The sequence below is a fragment of the Heloderma suspectum genome, chromosome 4 (genome assembly GCF_057233095.1).
Source record: "Heloderma suspectum isolate Gila_16-S chromosome 4, 16-S_ref, whole genome shotgun sequence".
NCBI lineage: Eukaryota > Metazoa > Chordata > Lepidosauria > Squamata > Helodermatidae > Heloderma > Heloderma suspectum.
The window spans coordinates 89,301,074-89,328,791 of record NC_139461.1 but is presented as its reverse complement, the minus strand read 5'-3'; the positions used below and the strand labels follow the sequence as shown (position 1 = coordinate 89,328,791).

At 41.8% G+C, this 27,718-nt stretch overlaps 1 protein-coding gene across 3 annotated transcripts in view; it reads right to left on the bottom strand.

The window, feature by feature from the left end:
* Positions 1–27,718, bottom strand: part of LOC146347135 (cadherin-7) — a 163,770-nt gene that overhangs the window by 42,281 nt on the left and 93,771 nt on the right. For all 3 annotated transcript variants that reach the window (XM_084849948.1, XM_084849949.1, XM_084849950.1), the window contains exons 4-7: positions 25,670–25,789; positions 20,629–20,796; positions 16,374–16,561; positions 3,919–4,172 (exon numbers count right to left, since the gene is read on the bottom strand). In XM_084849948.1, the coding sequence (XP_084706074.1) occupies positions 3,919–4,172; positions 16,374–16,561; positions 20,629–20,796; positions 25,670–25,789 (730 nt within the window). The remainder of the gene's footprint in view (positions 1–3,918; positions 4,173–16,373; positions 16,562–20,628; positions 20,797–25,669; positions 25,790–27,718) is intronic.

Below are 27,718 nucleotides of genomic sequence, written 5' to 3'. Positions count from 1 at the left end.
AAGGCCCTTCCCCAAACCTAGATGTTTAGTATCTGTCTGTGATTCCTCTGTAATGATGAAAAGACATGCTTATATGTTTCAAGGGACTCGCTTCTTAGGGCACAGTCCTATCCAGATAGGTGGCCGCCTCTGAACTCGGAGGCGACCGCCTATCCAAAGCAGGGCAGGAGAAGCACGGAGGTGATTATTCCCGGAGCACTTCTCCTGCCCTGCTTTTTCAGCTAGACAGCCGACTGCGGCCATCTAGCCGAGGGAGCACGGAATGGGGAAGGAGGCTGCTGTATGATGCATAGGATGTGTCGTACAGGCGTTTCCACCCTCCCTGCCCTGGAACGCCCCCAGCTATGCCCCTTTTCAGCCGCTCTGCGCTCCTCTTGCGAGCGCAGAGGATGGGGCTGTTCTGCACTCCCTCGGAGGCAGCACGGAAGTGGGGGGAGGTTGGTTCTCCAGGAACCGACCTCGGAGCATGGGCTCTGAGGTTGGTTCCTGGAAAACATCATATCCTATGGCTTGTTTTCCCAGGCATTTTAGCATTTTAGCTTTCTAAATTTTTAGCTTTGCTGTGTTAAATCTGTATTTTAAACTCCTGTACTGCTGCTAGGTTTTATTGTGGTTGTATTGTTATACTGTGGTTTTAATGTTCTATATATTTTAAATTGTTTTATTGTGTGTTGTTTGGTTTTAATTTTTGTGAACCGCCCAGAGAGCTTCGGCTATTGGGCGGTATAGAAATGAAATAAATAAATAAATAAATAAATAAATATTTTGTTTATTTATCATTGCATTTATATCCCGCCTTTATTCCTCTTGCCGCTGTCTAGTGGCCATAGGATTGCTCCCTCCATTATTTTACCATAACATTTCCAAGGGTGAGCCTTAGCACTGAAAAAGTGTCAGCACAGTTTCAAAGTAAGCACTGCAAAGCTGGCATTCCTGAACTGTAACTAGACAGAGATCATGCCTATGTGTTGCTTTTGCTCTGGTACACATTTATTAGATAATCATTCCATGAACATTCTACAGTACTTTGAGTTAAACTAAGTTCTTTTGGAGAGCTCCCTTTTCATCCAACCTCTTTTCTTTCTTTCTTTATTGGTTTGTTTGTTTCACATCTATACCACCCCATAGCTCTAGCTCTCTGGGAGGTTCACAAAAATTAAAACCATAAGGTGCAGCATAAAACAAAATAAAACATGAAAGCTTAACAGCACTATATAACAGTACAACCAGAATAAAACTTAGCAGCAATGCAGAGATTTAAAATAGAGGTTTAAAACACCAGAGCTAAAAGACTAGGATGCTAAAATGCTGGGAAAATAAAAAGGTCTTCACATGGCACCGAAAGGAGTACAATGTTGGTGACTCATGAACCTCTCTACCTCTCTTATTACTTACCTACCTACCTAAACAAACAATCACACGCACACATATGTATGTATATGCATACATCAAGCAGAAGTACATCATACATATCTCTGGCTTAAACATAAGGATGCAAGGTAAATGCAGCCTTGCAACCTAAATGGCTGCATTTAGCTTAAGCTAAGACCTTTACGGCCACAAATGGCATAGTGGACGCCATTTGTGTCCGCAGTCAATTTATTTATTTATTTATTATTAAATTTATTAATCGCCCATCTGGCTGGTCACCCAGCCACTCTGGGCAATGTACAACACACCATAAAACAATTTAAAACAATAAAATTCTACCATAATTTTTTTTTTTAAATACCCTAACCCACCCCAAATGCCTGCCTGAACAACCACGTTTTTAATGCACGACGGAAGCTCATTAAAGAGGGGGCATGATGGAGTTCCCTAGGGAGGGAGTTCCACAGAGTGGGGGCCACCACAGAAAAGGCCCTTCATCCCCACCAGTCTAGCTGTCCTGGCTGATGGGACAGAGAGAAGGCCATCCGAGGCTGATCTTGTTAAGTGGCCTGTCTGGTGTTGCTGGAGGCGCTCCTTAAGATAGGCTGGGCCGGAACCATATAGGGTTTTAAAGGTCAAAACCAACACCTTGAATTTGGCCCGGAAAACAAATGGTGACCAGTGCAACTCCTTCAGCACTGGAGTGATGTGATCTCGCCAGCGGCTGCCTCTAATCAGGCGAGCCGCCGCGTTCTGTACCAGCTGCAGCTTCCGAACCGTCTTCAAAGGTAACCCCACGTAGAGCGCATTACAGTAGTCTAAACGAGAGGAGACCAGGGCATGTACTACTGATGGGAGCAGATGGTCGGGAAGGAAGGGGCGCAGCCGCTGTATCAGATGGAGTTGATACAACGCTGTCCGGCTCACAGCTGACACCTGAGCCTCCATGGACAGCTGGGAGTCCAAAATGACCCCCAGGCTGCAGACCTGGTCTTTCAAGGGTAGCCGTACCCCATTCAACACCAATCAGCCCAGCCAGCGATACAGCAATGGCGGCCGTATCGCTAGTGCTTTGGAGCCGGCCGGAGGCTCCGTGGAATCACTGCGGAGCAGAGCCAGCCAGCCAAGATTCTGGGGGGAGGGACAGATCGCCTCCCCCTGCTGAGGACACCCCCCCCCCGCAAACGGCAGGTGAGCCATCCGCCCATCACTAATATGGATGCATACTGCAAGGGGAAAGGGAATATTTATCTATTTGAGCGTTTGTATAGTGTTGTGCCCCTAAAAGAATTAAGCCTGTTTACAGCTACAACACAGAAATAAACTAGTGTTATGTGGATTTAGCTGTTCCAGTGTCTACAGCACAGTGAACCTCCATGTGAGTAAGGATCTTCTGCATTTATTACATAGTCCACAATAACACAAAGGGCATGCACAGATCATTCATCAACATTGGAAAGGTCCTGACTGTGCAGTTCTTTGTGTGCTGATCAAATCCATGGGCAGAATCCAACAAGCTGCTTATGCCCTGGTAGATTCCTTTCTGCCCTGCCGATTCCTTTCTGCAAGTGGTGGGTCCTGCCAATTCCATTGCACAAGTGGGACTGTAATGGCCCCAGGCCTGTAACCAAGTCACCAGTAGTTTTACAGGGGCCTAGAGATCCATAATGCTCTCTCCTTTAGTTCATTATTAGTGCAATTCTCTTGCAAGGTGGGCCTCTTGGCTGGTAAAATGAGTCAAAGGTCGATATCCTTGCCTCAGCACATTCCATGCTAACGAGCTCTGCACCTCTTCTCTTATCAGGACCTCGGATGCGCCTGAGACGGGAGGCTCTGTTTATGCTAAGCTACAGGTGTCTGTGCTGGGAAAGTTCTGATGGTTTTCCTCCTGAACAAGCATTGTTAGTCTATGCTGGGAAAGTTGCAGATGAACGCTAATGAACGCTTGCTGCTGTCATGCTGCCTCACTGCTAACATGTATGGTATAAAACCCACTGCACCCCTTGGCTTTGGGTTTAGAGAAGCTGTCTGATCCAACCATTGGGTACGGCTGTGTGCTGTAAGTACTCAGTGAAGTCTCCTTGTAAGCAAACCTGGATCTGGCTTATCATTATCTCGGCACCTCTAAATTCTGGAAGCCCACTGCAGGACCATACAGGGACCCACCAGTTATGCAACGTAGATTTAATGGTCTATAGGGAAAGCCGTGAAACAAGCAGAAACACTCGTTTTCGGAAGGAGGCAGGTTGGCGTAGCTCCCTTACATGACCGCTGCTCACTTTATGTTATCCTGAAAGTGCTAAATTGCCATTGAGCAAGCTGTAGGGGCCACTTCTGCAATGAAATTAGTAAGCGAATCAGCAGGGGTGTAAGCGCCTCGTTGGGTTCTGCCCCTTCTCAAGTTTTGGCTTTAGATCAAAAATAATAACAATTTTTGGATAAATATGATGTAACTACCAAACCTCAAATTCCGTACTTGGGAATGATCCTGTGATAAAAACATACCACAGAAACTGATGGAGCAAAGAGAAGGAGCTGTAAACTTACCTGACAGGACTGTTCGATGAATCTGGATCATGGGCTGCTACAGTTCCAATGATGGTGCCCACTTTGGCTGCTTCAGATACCACCATGGTATACAAACGGGAAGTAAATATAGGTGGTTCATCGACATCCTCCACAATGATCTTCACTGTCGTCATATCACTGAATGGCCCAAGGCTTAGAAAGCGAGGGTCGACCTGCTTATTTGCTGCTTCTATTCTCAAGGTATAGCTGGCTTTGGCTTCGTAATCCAGCTCCTACAAGCAAAAGGTTATGCAGAAGTTTAAGCACCAGCTAAAGTAAACTTCCAAAGCTGAATCAGCAAAGTCCTTGATTTGTACATATCACTGAATATATTGGTTTTACCTAAGTACAATATGTTAATTGTTACCAAATGCTAACATTTCTCACAGTTGGAGATAATTCACATAACATATTTCTCCACAACTGAGATTTTAAAAATCAAGAGGTCCAAGTGGACTACAGTCTTGCAAAAGATCCTGATGCCTTCCATCCCAAAACCACCACACTAATGACAGCCCTAAAAAATCCAGGAGATTGGAGCGCCAAATAGGATTCCCCAGCCTTTTAAACATGTTATAGGATACAGTTTGACAGAGTTCTTAAGAGGAAATAGTTGCATGATGAAAGAACACTGTCATATAACCTGGGTCATGTCATTTCCAGCAGTGTTAACTGAATTTATTTCCATTGCTAATTTTCCAATTTACTGTACATGAAGATCTGAAATATCAAAGCAATATCATATGATCCAGAAAAGAAACCAGGATTTGCATTCCCTCTTTGAGGGGAAATGTGGGTAATTGGAGAGCAAGATAATTATTTAATTATAGTAAACAGCAGAATCCAAACTAACAATGACAGGTAATTTTGTGTGTGTGTGAGACACTGCTTTCATATCACATAAATCAACCAAAAGGAAATTGGTTGAACTGCTGCTAATGTCACAATCAAACATGTAAATTGGATTGATTAAGAAGAATGGTAGTACAAATTACTATTAATGTCACTATCACTGCAGTTCACAGTGTCATGGAGGAGACAGCAGATAAGAAAACTGCCTACAAATTGCATGCCTGGCCAGGTCCCAAAGCAAAGATTCATGTCAATTTGATAGGTGGCAGCATGCTTTCTCAGGTCACAGTCCATTTCTTTGTATGTATGACATTTTACAACTCAGTGATTAGTAAACAATTCAGGTACAATTTATCAACAATTCTTCCAGGTGGTACTGCTTTCCTAGGCAAGTCGGGAACTGATTTTACTCTTGTCTCAGGAAAGCTGAACTACATTGTGGCAAGAATGCTGTGCCAAAAAGGAAGACCCAGACACATGTCTGACATGATCCCTGATCGGAATGTCATGTTTCCCCGTTTTGGGATTTGGCAGGAGATACTCAAGCACCTCACTCTTCCTTTTCAAAGAGGAGGAGGAAATCTTTCCCAGTTTTCTATCACTAAGAAGCACGAACAGTATGGGGTTAGGTTTCTCTCTCTCTCTCTTTCTCTCTCTCTCTCTCTGTTTATAGCTAGACAATGTGTGTGTTTATTAGTAAAATCTACTTTAATATGGATTTGTTGGTGTGTTTTTTAAATATAAATTTTGTGCACATTTTTCAAATTGTATGCATTTTTGTACACATCCATTCATTGACTAAACTGTGCTTGTACATATTTTTCTTTGCTCGCTTTTCAAATGTGTGCATTTTATCAGTCACAGCTTTTCTGTTCCGTGAATGCATCGCAAGTCCTGAAGTGTACGGATTGGTCTTGAAAAATCTGTGATAACAGTAGATGTACATGCACTTTTAAACTACATCCCTGTGAAGTGAGGATTATCAGATGGTCAGCAAAAGTGGATACTGGGAGCCCTTACAAATAGTAAGAGAATACATCAAGCTTGGAAGGAAAAACACCCACTACCTATCTCTCCATGGGCTGAGGATATCACTACTCTTGCGACATTTGAGCGTATCTTCTACAACTGTTGAAGTCATATGGATGCTTATATATGGACTGCATATATTAACATACATATTTGAAATAAAAGTGTTAAACACTCCCCCCCACACACACACACTCACTTTGTGTTCTTTTTTTCCTATACCAAGGGAGATATTAATGATTACTGTGTAAGTGATATCTTTTATGATATGAGTTCCCTCCTATTGTTGTTGTTGTTATTGTTATGTTGCAAATAAAAGCAATTTTAAAGACTGTGTTTGTACACATTTTAAAATTGGCAGTTTTTTTGTTCACTTTTGAAATGCGTGCATTTTACTGGACAGTTTTTCTGTTCCATGGAACACATCACAAGTCCTGAAATGTACGGATTTCCAAACGCAAAATGCGCCTGGTCAATGTCCATTTCTAAGTGATGTGGATTGGAGAAATCTGCAAAAAAAAAATCAGATGGAGCAGATTTCACTAGGGATGTCATGAGCACCAAGTTGGGGCCAGGAGGCCAGTGGACTCCCCTGCATCTGGCCCCCTGGCCCTCGTCTGCTGAGCAATGGGGCACTGACGGACCGGGCTGCCGAGTGCCCCGGGGCTCGGCAAGGAGCCAGGAACAGCCCAAAGTCCCCATCACCACACGTACACCAACCACTCTCGCCATCTCCTCCTTGCAGGAGCGGTTGAGGCACACATGGCAACTCCAGCAGTCAAGCCCTTGTGCACACAGAGGAGGGGAGAGACTGACAGAGTGCTTGTCACACAGAGGAGGGAAGCTGTGGGTGCCTCTCATCCCAGCTACCACAGTGGCAGTGCTTGACAGGAGAATGAGAGGGAAGCCCCACTCGCTCTCCTCCTGTCCTGACGGCACTGCTGCCCCCATGGTAGCTGGGATCGGAGGAGGGGAAGGGAGCTCCTTCTCCCGCTCCCATTGCTACCACAGAGAATGAGGGAGAGGGAAGCCCCTCTCATTCTCCTCCTGTCAAACCACTGCTTGTAATCTTGCCGAAATGGCCCCTTTACACCTGTCATTTCCATAAGATTGAACTTACAGAAAACTGCGAGGTGCCATTTTGTGTAAAAATGGTGTCTCACATGGAGGGCAGGCAGCTGTCGGAGCCTGCTGGTCGGGCTTGTGGCTGCTTGATGAGCGTAAGTGAGGGTGGCAGCTTGCCAAGCGCCCAGGAAACCTGGACTGAGGTGAGTCCACCCATCCCTAGATTTCACACACATTCCAAATGTGTGTGTGCACACACATATACATGCATACATACATACATATGGTGTTCAACCACACTTAAGCCAACATGTTATGATTACCTTTGCTATTTACTATAGTTTAGCCTATTTCCGAATAGGATTCTATATGTAGAATTCATGACTTTGCCCATCTACAAATCTCAGCATCTCTTCACAGATTTTGCTTTTGGAGGGCTTTACAAACCACACAAACAAAATCTAGTGAGAACTGTTGAAATTTCTAGATAAGCAAAGGTATGCATTTTTCCTAAAGCACCTTATCCAGAGATTGGATTGGCTAAAGTAGTGTAAATAGCAAATGCAGTAAAAATACGTTGGTTTAAGCGTGTACATAAACACAGACATAAACATGGTATACAGGGCACCCAGTCCCTGTTCCATCTCATGCAATTGCTCCTTCGAAGCTAGGAATTCCAAGTTCAAGCCTCTCTTTTGCCATTGGCAATTTAAACATTAGGCAAACGGCCTTTTCCCCCGTCTCCATGCCCTACCTGCTGTAAAGCACAAGTAACAACACTGGCCTATGTTGGACAGCATGCTGCTGTGTAAACTAGTGCTTACATAGTGCTTGCACAATTAGGGAATACACTGAATCTGTGTAGACATAAGGCCTGTGCAGGTGTCCTCCCAAATGAGTAAGTGTTGAAAGTGTGCTAGCCCTACTCCTCAGTCCCCATGTGCGCTAGCCCTGCCCCTTCAGTCCCCAATCTTGCTGAATTGAGCAGCATAGAGTTCTGCTCATGTTCAAGCAAATGCAAGTAGAACCCGCTTCAGACCTTGCTGCTCAATGCGGCAAGGTCAGGGATGAGGGGGGCAAGGGCACATGGGAACATAGGGAGTGGGGCCACTATACACACCTCCATCTCCTCACACACGGAGAACTCTTATCATACATTCAAGGAAATGCCTGTATAAGGTTCATGTGGCCATTTACTCTGCAGCCAAATTCTAATGTTGGTTACAATCCAGTGCTGCAGATACTCTTTATAATGGCAATACAAGAGTTAAATGTTGGTAATGTCTACCTTATCCACTTTATGTTTATGTTTTGTTTTATGTTTGCAGAATGTTTGTGCATTGCATTGCTCCTCAAAACTCTACTTCCCATAGTTGTTAAGGATGTAGAATGCTTGGTCTGGAATAGTTCTGAAATAATTAAACAATGAAAGATTCTGGGCACTATCCAATGTCTAGTAGCATGACGGGAAACTAGCACTCGCTAGTGCAATGGAAAACTAGCTGAAACTGCTGCTTCTGTAATAGGACAAATCAGTGGAGTTTGCAGAAGGGGTTTCCTGAGTTTGTTTTGGATTGTTTCCTGGGCTGCACTAGCAAGTGCTAGCAGACATTCCTGCTAGCACAAAGTGTTTAGAGTTGGCGGATTGTCAGCATTGGATACTGTCCATTATATGTTGGATAGAATTTCAGATTCAGATGTCAGGGACAGCTGACATATTTCCAATTTAAATCCAGGGATGCAGAGAAGACAGCCTATGAGAGTCATTTCATCCCCGCCGACAGAGTTCTAAAACTAAGCATTGCTTTATGCCCTTTAATTAAATAGCATTTGACTTCCTCTGAATGAAGTTATGTCCACAGCTACGAGATCTAGAAACCTAATCAAGAGAGCAATGCTATGGCCCCTAAACAGCATCTGGGGGGACATAGGATAGTTCAGATTCCTGGATCCAGACCCAAGAGACCGCACTCCCCACACCCTCCCCCACTGTGGGTGGGAAGGGGAGCGGACTGTGGAGGCCAGCTTACAAAAAATTCTCTGGCCTCCCCCTTCTCTCCTGCTCTGCAGAGCCCCAGCTAGATAGGTGAAAAAGCCTGTCTAGCAAAAATGCTCTGCATAGGATACCCGTCAGCCTCCAAGTTCAGAGGCTGACTCGCATCCCAGTAGGATTGCACCCTAAAGGACTTAATGTAAACTGAAATAATACAGAAATTAATCACATTTACATTTAAAAATTAATTTAAAAGATTTATGCCATATCATTTAATGGAATGTATTTTTATTCCTTAACAGGCACGTGATTATAAAGATATTTATTTGACCCTTCCTCCATAGACAATACATTCCATTTCCAGTGCAATCCTGTACATGACTACTTACATGTAAGCCCCACTAAGTTCAGTGGGTCTTACTCTCAGGTAAGAGTGCATCGTTGCAATTAAGATGCTATTAACCCACTGATTGATTGATTGATTGTGTTTATATCCTGCCTATTAAACCCAGAAAGGCCTCAAACTAGCAAAGAATTAAGCCTGCCTTTGTGTTGAGTTGTGGCCTAATAGCATATTACATTCGTGATTAATGAGGGCCCTTAATTTTTTTTTGTAAGTACTGAACATTATAGTAATCTCTATGTCATACTCAAAATTATTCAAATCTACTGGGCTGTGTTACATTGGAAGTAAGATGTCCTGCATCTGAAGAACAAACTCCTGTGACCAAAGAGTGGTATATGATACAATGTATATATGCGCAATTAGACTCTTTTACTGAAAATTATAACAAAACTGGCTAGTAGGAATGAGAAATGAAGTATGATTCAATGCCAGCTTTCCAAGGCATTAAATACAGGACAAAAAAAGAAAACTATTTAAAGCAGCCTTCTTGGAAGCGGCCTAATTAAAACACAGCAGGAGGAAAGAGTTTGCTGACCATACTGTAACAGTCACTCAGCACAAAGGCATGTACCTTTAATTTACGTTTCTTGCGATTTATTGATCTCCATTTCTCTCTTGAATCAGAAATGGGCATATCTTATTGACAGCCTTATCCACTGGGGCTGGGAGGCACTCTGTCAGTTCATCTGGCCATGTGGCAGGGAAGCAACTACAATCTGAAGAAGTTTTGAAAATGATCTGGATCATATAATTATTATATCCTGAAAGTGCTTCAAATACATTGGACCCACACCGATATTTATTTTTAAGATTGCAAAAACAATCTCACCTGGTGAGATTAATACTCAACTCAATACTCAATTAGTTAGCAGGCCATCATTCTATAAAAGTATAAAATGTCACCACATCAGGGATAACATTTTAAAACTAACATTCTTTCTCTTCTTTCCCCAAATGTGGTCTGAAGGGGCTCATAATGTGAAACTAAGGTGGCAGACTTAAAACATGGCAACTTTACCACCATTTGAATTGATCCTGTGAAATGAGCTACAAGTAGGCATTCTGGAGAAATTCAAGATAGATTAAAATCAGCTCGGATTTCTAAGAATCCGACCTGTGGAATCTACTGCGGACTGCCCCCTCAGGCCAAGTGGAGTCCATGGACTTTCGGATGATTTTTTTACTTTATCAAAATGTACGCATATAAATCAGTAGAAAAATACGCACGTTTCGGCTGAGGAAACGTTGAATGGAACGGGGGACAATACACTAAATGTTGTGTAATGAGGTAAATTATGTAAATATGCAAATACTTACGTAAATATTTACGTAAATATTTACGTAATTATTTCCGTATTTTTCCACATGACGAAAAAAAATTGCATCCGTCTGTAGGCGGATGATAGAACGAAAGACGCCTGACAATCCGCAAAACACAGATGAAGCAGATTTTACACAGTCTGTACATCCCTAGCTATAAGATGGTCAAGGAGGAAGGGAAGTTATTTCCCCCACTGTGCCCACAAACACATGGAGCACCATGGACTAAGTCAGATCTTTCACTACTGCATTAACACTCTGTTAAATTTTTGTATACTATGATCATGGTGATATTGTGGCTGTTGGTTGCCTTGGGTTGGAGGAGTCCTCTGACATACTTTCTGCTGCTCATAGAGGATGTGATCCCTGAAAACATTTATCATATGGGTTGCCCCAATTGAGTGGAGAGTTTCTACGACATTGCCAAAATGTCAGAAATGGTACACAATGTTGAACAGCCAGCAGTGTCCAGTATGGGCAGGTATGTTGGGTGTTCCTGGATATTAGACCGATATACCAACTATGCCCTTATCTAGACAGAGATAGCCCTAGCTACAGTTATTCATGCTCTTATAACTGCTCACCTGGATTACTGAAATGCGTTATACGTGGGGCTGCCTTTGAAAACAGTCCAGAAATGTCAGCTGGTCCAAAACAAGGCAGTGAGATTACAGGGCAGCGTTAATGGGGACTGGCCAACAAGACCACATTTTCCCAGTACTTTTCCAGCTGCACTGGCTGCCAGTCCATGTCCAAGCCCAATTCAAAGTACTGGTATTAACATTCAAAGCCCTAAATGGCTTGGGGCCAGGTTATCTGAAGGATCGCCTCCTCCCATATGTGCCTGCCCAGATCCTAAGGTCACCTTCAGGGATCTTTCTCCAGGAGCCCCTGCCAAAGGAAGTGAGGTGGGTGGCTACCAGGAAAGGCCCTTTTCTGCTGTGGCACCCCAGCTGTGGAATGAGCTCCCTAGTGAGGTTTGCCTGGTGCCCACATTCACAGAATCACAGAATCATAGGGTTGGAAGGGGCCTAAAAGACTATTAAGTCCAACCCCCTGCTCAATGCAGGAAGCCTGATTCCCAGGTGGTCTCCCATCCAAGTACTAACCAGGGCTTAGCTTCCGAGATCAGGCAAGACCAGGCACATCCAGCCAGGGTGGTACTCCTTTTGGGGCCAGGTGAAGACCGTTTTTATTTTCCCAGCAATTTAGCATTCTAGTCTTTTAGTTCTGCTGTTTCCAATCAGTATTTTAAATCTCTGCATTGCTGCTGGGTTTTATTCTGGTTGCACTTTTATACCGTAGTTTGAAGCTTTTATATTTCATACTGTTTTACACCGTACCTTGAGCTTTCACTTTTTGTGAACTGCTCAGAGAGCTTCAGCTATGGGGCAGTATAGAAATGTAATAAATAAACAAACAAATATTCAGTAGCCATCTGCCCACTGCCCACGCTTCATCCTCAGCCAATCACATATCATCTCAGGAATGTTGCCAGCACCACTGAGGGGACAGAGCTAGCCCCACACATCCACGCAGGCTGCTTTGAGGGTTGAGAAGTGAATGCCTGAAGAAGGCTTCTCCCAGCTCCCTGTCAGTAAAAGCATGGGGACTCCTCCCACGTAGTCACTGCTAAGAGGCAGCTGTCATGTACTACCTCCAGCCCCTTCCCATTGTATGAGGTGCTGCTGACTCTGGACTAATAGGCAGATGGGAGTAATCGGTTGGATCAATCTGGCCGAAAGGCTTCTTGCTCCCAAATACTAGTTTGAACAATCTAAAGTTATTTTAAATAAACATTTATCAGTCTCCTCATATGTACCACTACCATGAAATCCTGTATTAATATTATGCTGGAAAGCAAAGTAGACATGCTTAAGTAGGGAAGATGCTTTGGGTTATGAAGATGTCACATCGTAAAGGGTTTTCTGTTTCACTTTGGATCTGACAGCACTAATGTTTATTTCATACCAATCATCATTTAGCTGGCCTTTGGATTGTCCTTTCATTACTATGACTCAAGTATGGGATTCTGTTAGAATAGCAAGCTACCATCTCACAACAGCACTGAAGGTTAAAAGGACAGTGCATACTTTAGGTCTTCCTTCAGTACAGTGAATGTAGCTTGACAGCTTCATTAATATCTGCGCATTAGTGTTATCTGATTAGATCCTATGTCTCAACCATTTATCTTTTTTTAAAAAGAAAGAACAGTGAGCATTTTGTCCTGTGTGAAGGAAATCGCAAAACAAGCTATCCCTATCATGCGCACAAAAAAAGCTTGATGTGCAGTTTTTTGTTTTGTTTTTCCAGAGAGCAGTTTTGTGAATCTCTTTTTAAAGAAAATCCTTTTTTTGTTTTGTGTGTATCCTTTAGGTAAATCAGACTTGTCTATCTTTCAAATGAACAAGAGACCCAGGAAGCTTGTTTTACCAGGCAGTTTTAAGATGGGTTTATAAAACAAACAATATAGTAAGAATAAAGGTGCTAAACTTACAAAATGTGAAAATACAGTAGCAGTATTATCCTAACAGGGGTCTGATAGGAGCAAAGTACTACTTCATCCCAAACACACCTGGCTTGTGCTGGCCAAAGTAGATGGTGTGCTGCTGATTTCAACTCACCGGATCTTTTTATTTTAAATCTCCCCACCCCGCTCCATTGGAAACGGGGGAGGGGATTAGCTAAACTGTCTCCAGGTTGGAGGAACTGAGGGGCTTTGTCCATGGAAAAAGGGAAGCAAATGACTCCATTTGTCCTTCGGTGTCCATTTTTATAGAACAAAACTGGAAGATGATCTAAATTTCAGAATCCATCCCTCACTTTGTTTCTCCAACAATGGAATGATAAACATTGAGTTGGATCCAACAGTTGCATGATGGGATTTCTCCGTCCTCTCCTTCCTCTGCACCCCCATTGCATGCACTGCAAATCTGCTCCAGAGGTTCACCTAACCCTCTGGAGCAAATCTGGAGGGTGAGTGGGAGCTGCAGCCAGTAGCAGGAAATCCTGCTGCTAGAACAGCACAATTGGATACAACCTATTTCTTACTACTGTTGACCCATTTTACTTGCATATTACGCCTGTCATAACTGATGTAGATACTCCATCTGTTTGTATTTAATGTATGTATGCTGAGACTTGATGAAATCACTTGATATTTAAGTATTGGGCCCCTAATCTTGCCGTATTGAATCCTACAGAAATAAATCCAATAGGGAAAAAATTGATGATTTCCTACATTATTTGCACTGCTGAGTATCCTGTGTTTCTAAGGTCCTGACACTAGACATTTTAAAGCCATATCAGTTAGAAACTTGCTTCATTTTATAAATGAAAGATGAGAGTTTCCAGTACTAAATTATCTACTAGGGAATAGTGTCCCAATTTGCATAGCGTGAAAAGAAATGTTTAAAGCACTAGGCAAAATTGTTATTGAAGGATGTAACAAAGTTGTTGGCTGCAAACTATATGTACTTCTTCTGCCAGGTTTGATGTAATTCTCAGCAGTGTGACTGAGAGGGACATCTGTCTCCTCTGTGACCCCGACAACAGTGAATAAAATCTTAAAACAAAGAAAAATATCAATTATTTATGACATTCTCCACCATTCTAAAAAAATAAAGTGCTTAGATTTTCAGTCAGTGTGCATCCTGACTTGTCACTAGGGTAGTCACTTACACATCATCAAAAAACAAGAAGTGCATTACCAAAAAAGAGGGCAAAAGAGGGCAAAGATTTGCATATGTTAATTTGTACACATAGATGCAAATTCAGAAATAACTCTAGTTTAGCTAGAAATTAAATAGAAATATAACTTAACATAATGGAGAAGACTATGACTGGGTGACTTCAGTGTCTTGCCTGTTCAATCTCCTGTCCAGGGGCCAAGTGCTGATGGGTAATTCCAAAGCCCCTGCTTTCCCTTTTTATGGTTCTATATCTTTAATCTGGACTTGGACTAGATAGCCCTTCAAATAGAGGAGGCCTTCGAACAGAGGGCTGCCCCTGTAAAGTAGGACATTTGACCACCCTACTTGGCACATGAGAGACCTGAGATATTCACTGAGATATTCATTGACACTGACAAATGTTCTCCTTATAGGATAGGCATAATTCTTCCAGATCTCTGTTGAAAGATATTAAATGAGTAAGCTATGGATGCCACATTCCACTGGCTGCTGAACAAGGAAGGACAAACTTTTTAAATGTTTTTTTCAACTCTGCTTCCAATCTATGTCCCAGTTTGAACATGTAGTGAGGTTGCTACTACAAAAAGTGGTGGAGGAGCAGCATGAGCCCATTCCCTCAAGCACACACAAGGCCTGTTCACATGTAATGGTGGCAAATCGTGGGTTCATTAACCTAATAACTAATCATAGGTTAACTTCAGATTGCTTAACCCACAAACAACCCAAAGCGTCTGGGTTGGCACTTCATTAAGCAACCGCCGATCGGTCCGAAATGGGGAGCAGCTCACGCATGGCACGCAACCTGACAAATTGTGGGTTAATTAACCAAGATCTGTCGCCTTTGCATGGAAATGAGGTTATATCCCTCAACATGGATAGACAACCTTCTAGGACAGGCAAGCACCATGCTCTCCGGCCCTTGCACTGTGCAAGCACCAGACAGCACGGAGACTCAGTGTAAAAATGGCTAATACTGCTAATAAAGGATTAAGAGGGATATATTGTTGTGTCATTTCTGAGCTGTGTGCAAATACATCTTTCCAGAATTGTTACAACTAAAGCATCTATTAGATGTGTAAGGCCATCATTATACTTTGTTGTGTACTGTCCAAATGTGTTTGTTTGATTAAATAACAAGTTAAGACGTTTTTAAAAAGGCAAGGAAAAATCACACAAACCAGGAACTAATGCATCAGGCACTCAAGGGGAGGGCCTGGCTCCCACTGGATGCTTTTTGATGATGGAGAGGATAAGACTGCATCACTCTTCTATCATGCTACTACATATGGAATTGTGCCACTCCTCCATCTTGCTACAGCAGCACCATCCAGCTTAATGTATGAACCAGAGCTATGCTACCAGGGAGTTCGTACATTCTGCAAGAATCCTAAGTTACAGTGCAATTCTATACATATCTACTCAGGCCCATGACATTCAGTGGAACTTGCTCCCAGGTAAGTGTGTATAGAATTCTACAACTGTAAGCAACCGTAATTTCATCTTGTTCAACTAAAAAAGGATAATACTTTAGACTAGAGGTGGACAAATCATCCGAGGCTCTCTTTGGATTGGCTTTGTTTTTTCACAATTCCTCCCCCACCCTCCTGCCACAAACACAAAATAAACAGTAAAAATGGGAAAAATTATGAAGCCAATCCAAAGAAGGCCTCAGAAGGGTGCTGCCCTCCCAGCTACCCAAGCTTCCCCTAGCTAGGCCCCAAACACACTCCTCTGCCCCCTTCTTGTTGGCGGAAACAGTACCAGTAGTGGCAACAAGGGACAAAATGGAGGCATTTTCCCTTTCCCCTTCCCCTTCCCTCTGCCTCTTTTTCTCTTTTCCCTCTGTTCGTTGTCCCTTACAATGTAAGTGATGTTTGGCATGGTGGATTCTGGGAAGAATAGTTCTTTCCAAGCCTTTTGAAAGAACTCCTCCTCCCAGAATCCACTGTGCCTGGTTTCACTTACACTGGGACAATGGGCAGAGGGGAGGGAGAAAGAGTAATGCTGGCCATAGTGGATTCTAGGAATTAAATGATCTTATCTGAATACCAAAATAGAAATAATGAGCTGAGTTTACCTTCTGTATCGTAATTATTCCTTCTTGTGTTTCTTTATCCACTAAAATTTTAAAAACTCCCAAGCCATCACCATCTACAATCTTATATTCCATTTCAGCATTAGGTCCCACATCAGCATCTGCAGCCTTTAATCTAGCAACCACTGAAGCCACCGGTAGCGATTCTGGGACGTTATATTGATACGATCCTATAAAATTCAAAATGATTATTGAATTTTTATCGGTTTATGGATCAATTAAATAATGATATCACCTAGCTTATAGCTAAAGACACAAAATCTCAGTGATAAACATATGCATTTTATATTTTTACTGACTTACTTGTGGATGTAACTGTTGACTTGAATGGCCTAGTGCACATAATATTCAATGTATTGTTGGAGGAGGGAACACACAAAGATCATAGATCAGATTCTGTGAGATCAGCTCTGAAACAGTACATTTTGCTCATGTAACCCAATATATGGTTCCTCGAATCCCTTTCTCCCATGTTACCCTGCTCCTGAAACCATAGACTCATGAAAGCATTGGATGCACAAATACCGAACATGTCTACAGTGGGAGACCACAGGCAATAACATTTTCTCTTGTGTATGTCCCACGTCACCAAAGGGGCGGGAAAAAAAAAACATTTCTAAGATCAGAGATACGTCTTAATTGTATCTTAAGGAGACAGTTTCCTGGCTCTTCATGCCAAATAATTGAGATAAATGCTATTCTTGCAAAGACATCCTTCTTCTTTCTTGAAAACTCTAAACCTTCAGCTCAAGCTGAAATTGATACAGATTGCAGCTTAACAAAATGCAGGCTGAAACCACTAACATTCTCACTTCCAGAGACTGAATCTCTAGTGTTTTATTATTACCCAAATAATTCAAGGGAGAAAAGAATCCAATTCCCATTCTGCCTTTTGATTGACTTGTTTTTTCATGCCCGTTTGAGAAGAGGCCAGATTGGACATGCATATGTTCCTCACATTAGTCTAATTCACTCCTGCAATGGCTTTTACAAGATGCAGAAAGGTGGGAAAAAGCACCCGACTGCTTATAAACAGGGTAGCTCAAGTCTGGAAATAGACTTGTTTCTTCCCCTTTCTTAGTTTAGTCATGAGCCACCTTGGTCAAAGGAAGTAAATTGAGGGCAGACTGTTTCCTAGTTCTCCATAGATTGATTTTTTTTATGAAACACTGAGTGTCTGCAGAGGAAAAAAAAATTGTTGGAGATGCTCAGGCAATGTGACACACACACACACGAATAGAAGAAGCTGGGCATCCGGCTATCCAGGGCTTTCTGGTGCACATCTTCCATCTTTCTATTAATCACAGAAGTATTACAATCATTGGGTTGTATCCAACATTAGTCCTCTTTAGAGTAGAACCACTGAAATGAATGGGACATACATTAGACTAACATTGGATACAACCCATAATTGGGATGGGAACAGATATTCAAATGCAAACAACAGAAACACATGTGCATTCATAACATCTTGGCACTTGGGATGTTGAGATGTATATGGTATAGGGAGGACGTGTAGGGTAAATAGGCAGACATAGTCATGTCTATTGTGTAGCCCAGCCAACAAACCCCAAAGACTGGCAACAGAGAAAAAATTTGGACTTAAATCTACATGCTAAAGACCACAAGGCTGAGGGGTCCAAGGGAGACTAGCTTAATCTCTTAGGTGTACATTGGCACAAAAATTTGCCAGTTGTGGAACTCTAGGAAGCCATCAAACAAACGAATAGAGAATCATAAGTGTATATAGTGCTGACCAGAGAACAATAACAGCCCATTTCAATGTGGGGAGAGAGTGGGGATAGAAATGACAATTTATATTTGTTCTGGGTTTCACAAACTCTCTCACCATGGCCCCTCCCTGTTACACAGGAGCGTCAGACATTTATTTATTTATTTATTTATTACATGTCTATATCACCCAATAGCCAAAGCTCTCTGGGCTGTTCACATGCTAGCTCTCTGACGCATGTGCTACACTGCACACTATGTATTCAGTAGGCATAGCCCTGACAGCTTGGCTCATGAATCCATTTTAGTTCTGGAAGGCACACCCTGAACATTGTGAAGGCTCTGAACTGCAAAACAGAAGCGATAGAATATACATGTGTCCTCACTGATTAAAGGGAGCTGTCCTGCAAAAACATGTAAATGCCTGCCTGATTGTTATGACATTACCCAGTTGACTGACCCATGGGGGTACCCTTGAATGGATGAATCAAAAGTCCTGGTAGGAAAAAATATGCCAATCCTGAAATGCCCCCACTTTCTAGACAGGTCAGCAAGGTCAAGCACTGCCTGAGTACCTTTGATACCATCCCTTTGTTTAGAGTACTGTACTGCGGTGGGCCTGTATAGTCAAGCTAGATATAAATTAATCAATCAAGGGGCAAGGAACCTCTGTAAGCTTTCTATTCATTCCCCAGAACTAAGCTATTGTTCCTTTTGTTTTGACCCATTGAGATTTGAGCCTCTCAGCCACTGACCTCTTCGTTCTCTTTGTTTCAAGCCCTCTAACTGCCTTGGAGTTTGGGCGGTTGATGATCATCCTTTCTGCTAAGGATCGGCGAATTAACAATGTTTGAGATTGCTAGGATTCTCTTGCTTGCTTGTCGTGTGCCCAATTCCTAATTGAGATTGCTGCTTGCTCTGCGCAAATGGGAAACAAGCAGCAAATTGAATGCGAATGGAAATCAAGCAGCAATCAAATAGGAGATTTGTGCAAATCTCCACATTTGCACAAATTTCCTTCACAGGCTAAAACGAGGCTGATACAGTCTACTGAAGAAATTTGTGGAAATCAAACGGGGAATCAGGAACAAGCACATGTTCAACAATTTATGAATATTTTCAGTGAACACATACAGTGAACAATGTATTACATGCTTGCACTCACGTTCAGAGCCTCGAATGGGTTTTGCAAGCAAAAACAAAATTCTCATACATCTCTACTTTCTGCTTGGCAATCCCTCACACTGGGGTGTCTCAGCTCTGAGAATAACCTGCAGTCTGACTGGCTTAATAATGTTTCCTGTGACTCTTTCCTTGCACTATTGTCTGTTCTGCTCTGGTGCCTATCTGAAGTGAAGGATGAAAAGTTATTTGACAGGTATGGAATATGGCTCTGCTGGGCTAAATAAAGTAGTGTGTGGAGAGGATGAAACTGGCAAGGATGTCTACAATGGGAATTTGCCTCTGTGAGGCTCCATAGTGACTGGACAGCAGGACTTGTGCAAGTGCATACAACCTCCGATAAAAAAGATTTTAAAAAATAGTATGACTCCATTTAAATAAATTTAAAGACCCAAAGGGGGAAAAATTAAAAGATTCCATTTGCACAAATTTCTGGATGCCAAAAAAATGAAAACAAAAACATGATCCCATTTGTGCAAATCGTGGGACCCCCTCCCCTGAAAAAATGTCTATTTAACATGTGCAAAAAAATACGAACATTTCCAGAATCAGAAAAAAAATCTACTACAGTCTGCTACCACTTACTGGAAGGGAAACACTGCAAAATCCCATCGGGCTTAAACGGAACAGAATTCTCAGTGTCGCACATCCTTAATGTGTACATTTTAAGAACAAAAATCTGTAAAAATAAAGTCTATGTTTTTTGGACTTTAATGAATGTTTGAGCTAATTTCCCCATTTTAGGAGTAGGTATTCCCCACTTTGGTAAGAGCATAGGGTATAAATGTGCTGTGTGCACACCACATCTCTGGTTAAAGGCCCTCTTAATCCCATGTTGGTATATATATGGAAGTTCACGTGTGTGTGAACAAGGACATGTGGCAAGATCCCACATTCATTAACTTTGTAAAACCAATGCTATCCAGACTACAATGTATTACAGGTAGAAAGCAGAAATGTACCTGCAAAGAACATCGTTTTGAATGACTCAAGAAACCACACATTATCAAGATAAGTCAAAACACTCCAAAAGCCAAGAATCCTCATAACAGAGCACATATCTTACACCAGACATGTTGGTACTGTATATTTCAGCAAGTTCTAGGAGACTGCTAACACTTTGTCGTTGCTGCCCATGGAAAGTAGCCAACAGCTATTATCTGGAATTAGCACCTATCCATAATAAGCTGGTGCAGTTAGTTGAGTGGAGTTTAATTAATACTTTGCATCTCTGTTTAAAATGAACTTGAGCATTGCCCCCGAGAAGCAAATTTGGTACTCCGTGAAATGTGGTCTCTCTCAATTATCACCTACGGAAACTTACTGCGGGGAAAGCGTGGAGGGTTATCATTGACATCTGTAAGGGTGACGGTGACAGAAGTGGTCCCAGAGAGCCCCCCATTTTGCCCAACCATATCTTTTGCTTGAATGACAAGTAGATACTGGTCTTTTGCTTCTCTGTCCATGTTGGGAAGTGCAGTTTTGATAACACCTGGAATATGCCAAAATACATACAGTAAAACAGTGAGAGCTATGTTTCCAATTAATAAGCATAGCAGCAAAATGTACATTAACACCCCACCCCTAAATCAGCAGAATACAATGAAGCATGGTGATTGAAATGGTCCAATATTTCAATGGGCAAAATCCAACAGATGTCACATGTAGCTAGGCCTTATTATAATGAATGTTAACAAGTATTCACCAGTGGGATGTAGCATGTGCCTATTTTCTCTAGACGCATTCAGAATACAAGGCACACCTTTAACCTTTTCAGACCCACTGTACTGAGTTTGAAATGGTGAGGGGTCAAGTAAAGTACTGACCTTGCACATGTATCCTATATGCTGTTTATTAAATGTATACAGGCCTGTTTAGGGTGGTTTTCTCGTTTCTTAGAGTAGGCCAGCTTCTGTAGGCTTCTCTCACAGAAAGACTCGTGCCAAGCAGGCACCAATTCACATGTTAACAATTGCTAGCTGTCTGATGCTGATAAAGGTGTAATCCTAATTTCAACAGTTACGTGGCTGCCTAATTTCCTCTGTTTGATTTACTTTTCTATCACACTGAGGAGGGTTTCTTCCCCCCCGTGTCGGAATGCTGGAATTTCTGAGTCATAGGGAAAGGTAACTATTACCTGCCTGCAATACTTTGGGCATGTACTAAAAGATCAGAAAAGAGTACAAAAGATCGGGCTGATGCCTAACCAATTTGGCTTCGCTCCATGGGAGAACGTGCACAACCAACCTGGAGAACCGTGGGTCTTCAGAACAATCTCTCAGATGTTGCTGATTGCAGCCCCAGCATATGCCAGCTGTGAGGCAGTTGCCAGCTCCGTGGGGCGAAGAGATGTGTAAGCTTTCTTTGCATTTTTATTCTGCATCCATTTTCTATCAATAAACTATCAATTCCCTTCACAAGTAGTCTAGTTTCATCTTGGTAATCCAAACAATCTACCTTGACTGGGCCCTGAATAGATCAGGCCTCCAGATTAAGACACCCACACACTTGTTTGTTTACTTTGCTTAATAGATTCATTTTTTCTTTCTGCTTCTGCCTCTCCTCCCTCAGTATCCCCTTTCCTTTCTCCATGCTTAACCTTCTTTCTTTCCCCTTCTCTTTAAACAATAATGTTAAAGAAGATAGAAAATGGTAGCTGTGTTTCTGATCTTCCTTAGCTTGGTCCACAACCCAATTTTGCGTCCTGACCCACTAATTGAAGATCAGTGTTGTGCATCATGTGAAAATATACGCTGTGGTTAGGTTCATGTAGCTGAAATAGACGTTCCTTAATAAAGCTGGAACTCCTATGCATTTGAATTCACTACAGATCTCCATATTGTTGAAAGTCAGAATTACTCTACATCTTCCAGCATTCCTATTTCTATTAATTTAGCTTACAGTCATACAGGTAAGCAATGTACTATATGTAATTATTGTACAAGAATGGCTATACCAATTCACAACCTGAATGCTGAAATGGAAAAGCAAATCCTTTAATGCATATACAATCAAGAGACACAGTTCCAGGATATTACAAATTAACAATAATAAATTTTAAAAATCTAAAAGTGCTAAAATGTTTAAATACATTGGATCATTTCCAAAATAATAATAATAATAATAATAATAATAATAATAAATTAATCCTGTATAGAGCCTGTAGATACTTTCCTCTTTTGTTTTTTGGTTGGCTTGTGCAGCTCTTTTGCTTGTAGGCATTTCAAGCTAAAAAAAAAGCTCCTAAGCAAAGGCTCCTATTTGGTATTTTTATACCTTTTTGATATAAGGGTAGGCTATAGCCCGTACATCTCCTAATATTTCAAAGCTCTGAATGTCTGCTTTCCCTCCATGCTGCTGCAAGCTACTGGGTTTCATCACACGGAGCTTTTATCCTGAGATTCAGATTGCTCTTTCACGGAAGTTTGCGAGCTCTTTACATGATGCTGTGACCCTACTGTGACCCTCCTACACTAAATGCCCTTTGTTCCATTTTTAAATCGATCACAGATAATGAGCTATCAAATTACCCCGTTGTATTCCACTGCAGTTCCCTCCATGAACAGAATAAAAGTGGCAAGAAGAGGAGTGAGATCAATGAAAGATAATGGAAGACTCAGATATGGGGAGAAGGGGCAGGGGGGAAGAAGCACACATAAATGGAGTCAGTGGTGATCTTGCATTTAAAACGGAAGCAGAAAGCCCCGTTTTAAATGCAGGATTTTAGGCTGGTGTAGAAATGTCCACTGTCAGGATTGTTTGGTGGTGGCCTGGCCCCTAGACTAGGCCTTAGGGACAGACCATATAAAATGGGGCAATCTGTAATAAGTTAATATAAACAAATAGCTTATCCATGGTATAGATGCCACTCAGAAAGTGGTCACTGGATTGTGAAAATTAGTCCTTTATGTGAATTACTTTTGCCTCTGAGGCACATGAGGGCTTTCAACACTCCCACTTGGTTACTTCAACACTAAACTGGAAGCTGTTCCTGAAAAGAAATGTATGTCCTAGTGTCTGTCTTCACACCTTCTCCTCTGTGGTGATGTTCCATATCTACAATGTGGACAGGTGAGGATTGGTACAGTCTGCGCATAGACTGGTTTGCTAAATAAGAGCACTCAATATCTATATAAAAGAAGCTTAGTGAGGACATGCACCCAGTCATTCCATATATTGTCTACCGCCAAGGTGGGGACAAGAAAAGAGACAATAAACAACATTTGGTTTCCAAACTGCCAGCTGGTCAGAATGAGTTTCCTAATGGTTGAAAATTGTAAATGACCCAACAGAATCTTGCTGCTATTAATAATCTTGAATCATACTATGCACTTCAATGAAGCTATCTTGAATTAGCTTTAAAAAAACCCGAATAACCACTTCTAAAGCATTCACTGTAATTAGGGAGCTTTGATGTAGTAATTGAAGCACTGTATTATCTGAAATAGTGTTAAAGTTTTATCCATTTGGCCATCTTTGTGCCATGTGTAATTATGGTTCGAAATTTAGAGGAGGAAAAAAAAAAAGGAAGGGAGAGAAAAGCTAGCTTGCCACCATTCTGCTGTGCAGATAAGTATCAGATAAATAAATATTTCTCCTCAAACCAGGAAGGCTTTACAGCTAGAAAAAACTATTTCATTCTTTTTACATAGTACAGCTGCCGACTCTGATTTCCAGAGAGATGGGCTTTTACTCCGCCACTGCTACATATCACCAGTAGAGGAAACATAAAATACATGGATAACTGAGAGGTGCACTGGGGCTTCTCCATCTCCATCTGATGTTTGTAAGCTCTTTAGTTCCAGTTTTATTTATTTCCTCTTCTTTTGAATTTAGAGCAGCCCATTATTCATCTCTTTGCTGAAAGGACTTGACTTTACAAAACAAAAAAAATTCCATAGCTTTATTTTCTCCATACTAAACAGACTGGGAAGGCTAAGTGCACTTTCACAAATTATTGTGTTATATTTGCAATTCTCTCCCTAGCTAAATCAAATTCTGACCTCATGCATTTATGGGATGTCTCCCTCCATGCAAATGGTTGTATGTTTCTGTAATTAATTTTATTACAAGCTACAGCAAAGCTGACAAAACAGATCCAAGAGAGAACAATCATTGTCATGATCTGTTGAGGGAAAGGCAGGAAGCAATGAGTTAACCATTATGGACAGGCAACTCAGGGACTTGATTGAGGGCGTCCAGCACCCCTCCTGCCACACTGCCCCTGCTTCAACTGTTAAAACTTCTAATGCTCTTAGCTTCAGCAAAGTGAGAGGGCCAAAAGCACCTGCAAATCCCAGGAGTCCAGGACATCTGTACTGCTATATGGTGTGATGAAAGGGATGGAGTTACTAGTTGTTACTTGTGGGTAACATTCGATCTATGCATAACAAGGTCTAGGACAGAGTAACCCCTTATGCTAGGAAAATAAAATGAAATGCTATTATGCTGTCTACCCAAACCCTTTTCCTCTTGACCCATATGGAACTACTACATGCTACCATATACATAAAATATATACGTATATTTAAGTATTCTGTGACCATGTTGGGTATCAGTTGATTATTTCAGTAGAACTGGAAGGTTCATAAAGTGTGTAAGAGTGTGTGTGCGCAAATGCACATTTGCCATGGGAAGGGAAGACATAAGCAATGTTTACATTCTCTTTATGGAAAGGATGCTCACAGGCTTTCTGAGGGTCTTGAACTGCCCACCTTGGGTAGAGAGACTCAGAAAAGAACTGAAGTAATGCTCTGCAAATCTGGCTCTTTTCTGTTACCAAGTAAGCCCCATATCCAGAGTTTGATCCCATTGGTTAGCTCTTGCAGGTAATTGCATAAGAGGCTTGAAGACACCTGAGACCATTGGGTTAGATCCAGACTTAGTAATCATACTTAGAGTAGACTCATCAAAATCAGTGGGACTTACATTAATCACAACTAACAAGACCCATTGAACTCAATGGATCTACTTTAAATATGATTAAATCTGGATCTAACCCATTGTTTGATTAACACCAGTTTTTCTCTGTTTCTCCTGACCACAAAGAGCAGATTGGCTTTCCCTCTGTGATCCTGACTTGACCCACAGACGAACTCTGATCTACGTTCCTGCTTGGTGATTCTACTCAGTCCTAGATTCTGATCTTCTAGCTTGATCCTCAGAGTATTCCAGCATACTCTGTCTGATGCTTCCCACTTGCTCCTGTCTCAGAAACAGGCTAATGTTCTTGCAGGGGGAAGGGGGTTCCTCAGAAGTGCTGTACATATGGCCGCCTTGGGTTCCTTGCAAGAGGAAAAAAGGCGGGATATAAATGCAATAAATAAATAAATAATAAATAATATGGGAAGCATGAGAGGATTTACCTGTCTTTGGTTCCACAGAAAAATAAGGCTGTCCTTGAAGAATGCTGTAAACCACTCTGGCACTGTTGCCGTATGTAGGGTCATCTGCATCAGTAGCAGTTACTTGCACCACCGAGGTTCCTATAAGAATGGTAAGAGTAATAATAGCTTTGTTAAAAATTGCATGGTCTGGAACAATAGTCATGTGACAGAGCAATAACACATTGTGTTCTTCTGCTGTACTGGGTGAAAGTTTATCTGCTCAGCAGTACTAAAAGTCCAGATCCATCCCAGGGTGAATAATAATACTTAGCATGTATTCTGTGCATGTCGTCTAGCATCCCCTTGACTTCTTTTCACATCAGGCAGGGTTCAGACCTCCATCACTAACCTTATTCCCCAAGTGCAAAAACCAGTAGCCCTGGAAGGAGGATGCTCCTTCTATTTGCTGCTATAGAAAATGCATATAAACCACCTGTCAAGACAATGCAGTAATTTGACCATCCTGACAGGACTTGTATGTTCATCTTTAAGAAAAGTTTTGTGATGGAACTGTAACTGCACATCAAAAGTTGCCACTCAAAATAGTTGATCCATTCAAAATAGAGAGGAACTGAGCTTTTAATAAGCCATTAAACCTATTTTCTTCCTATTAAAGTGATTCCTTATCCTGTTAAAAAATGCTGATTTGATCACCTTTTAATGATCTTGGTGCTCCACTAATCCACAAGGAGAAGAACAAAATTGCATAAAAAAGCTTTCCTCAAGTTGTCTGTGCCAAGGTGACTTGCCCCAGTCCGTGACTGGAGTGAAGTGGCTGTTCATTCCCTGTGAACACTTAACCTTTGGCCTCTCTGATGAGATTACAAACAAGAAAATCCTTGAGTAGAAGTAATTTGCTATGTAAACATTTATTCACTCAGAAATTGACTTGTGTTACCAGCTCATTATAAACGTACAGCTGTGAATGTATATATAAGGCAATCAGAGTACTGCCATTCTAAACACACTATTGACCTCTCACTATGTGCAGAAATATGGTTTTGTTCTGTCTGAAGTCCGTATGCCTCATCTGGAGCAGCAGATTGTTAATAATAAAAAAAAATGTTAAGTTTATGAAAAACTGTAGTTTCACTACCCTTTGGTGACTAATAAAATCTGAAAACATAAAAATCCTCTCACATTTGAAAATGGTTCTATCATTTTTTTTGTTTAATAAGGTCTTTCACATAAATTACACTATAAACATAATTGTATATGCCAGCACATGGACAATGTTCCATCAAACTATTCCCGCAAGTGAGCAGGCTTTGAGAGATCACATCAACTTATGCGGTCTTTTTTGGCAACAATTTTCTGTGGTTTGTGGTCATGCAATGCAGTCCAGGCTCCAGGTTTTGATAGGGGCCCTTACGCAAGATGTCCTCAGTGGGCTCTCCTCTTTGAGTGGGCCCACCTTACCCTTGCCATTGTCACTGCTGCTCATTCATTTGCTCACTTCTTCTGGGCCCAATCTGTACAATCGCACTGTTACCATGCTTGCTGGAAGCACACATCTCCATACAAGACTGAAACCTACTTTTCCAATTTTGGGAATATACCCTTTAAGCACACACATGGGAGTGTTTTTTTTGTGTGTTTTTTTTACTGGGGAGAATCACTCTAGTGCTAGGGGAACCTCTACCTGCTGCAGCCTTAGCTCTATTCTGCTAGAGGGCAGGTTGCTGTCATTCTGGTAGAGCTGGCCAGAAACTAGCATGTTTTACTAAAATACACAGGAGCACAACTTGAGTAACTTTAGGGATTCTGGCCTAGGTAGCGGAGGGCCATCATAAGGTTCCCAGGTGGAGTAACAAGGCCAGAGATTTTCCAGAAAAGGAGGTTTCATTTATAAGAGTAAAATAAAAGGCAAAGTGTAAGGGAAATTAGTGAAGTCTTGTTGCAGAAGGAAGAGAAATATGGGCAGAAGGAAAGATGAGGCAGCAGTGAGCCAAAGGCAGCTATAAGTTGGGGTGGGAAGGGAACCATGGTAAGCCAAAAGCTATTAAGGGGCGGGGGGGGGGGAGGAGG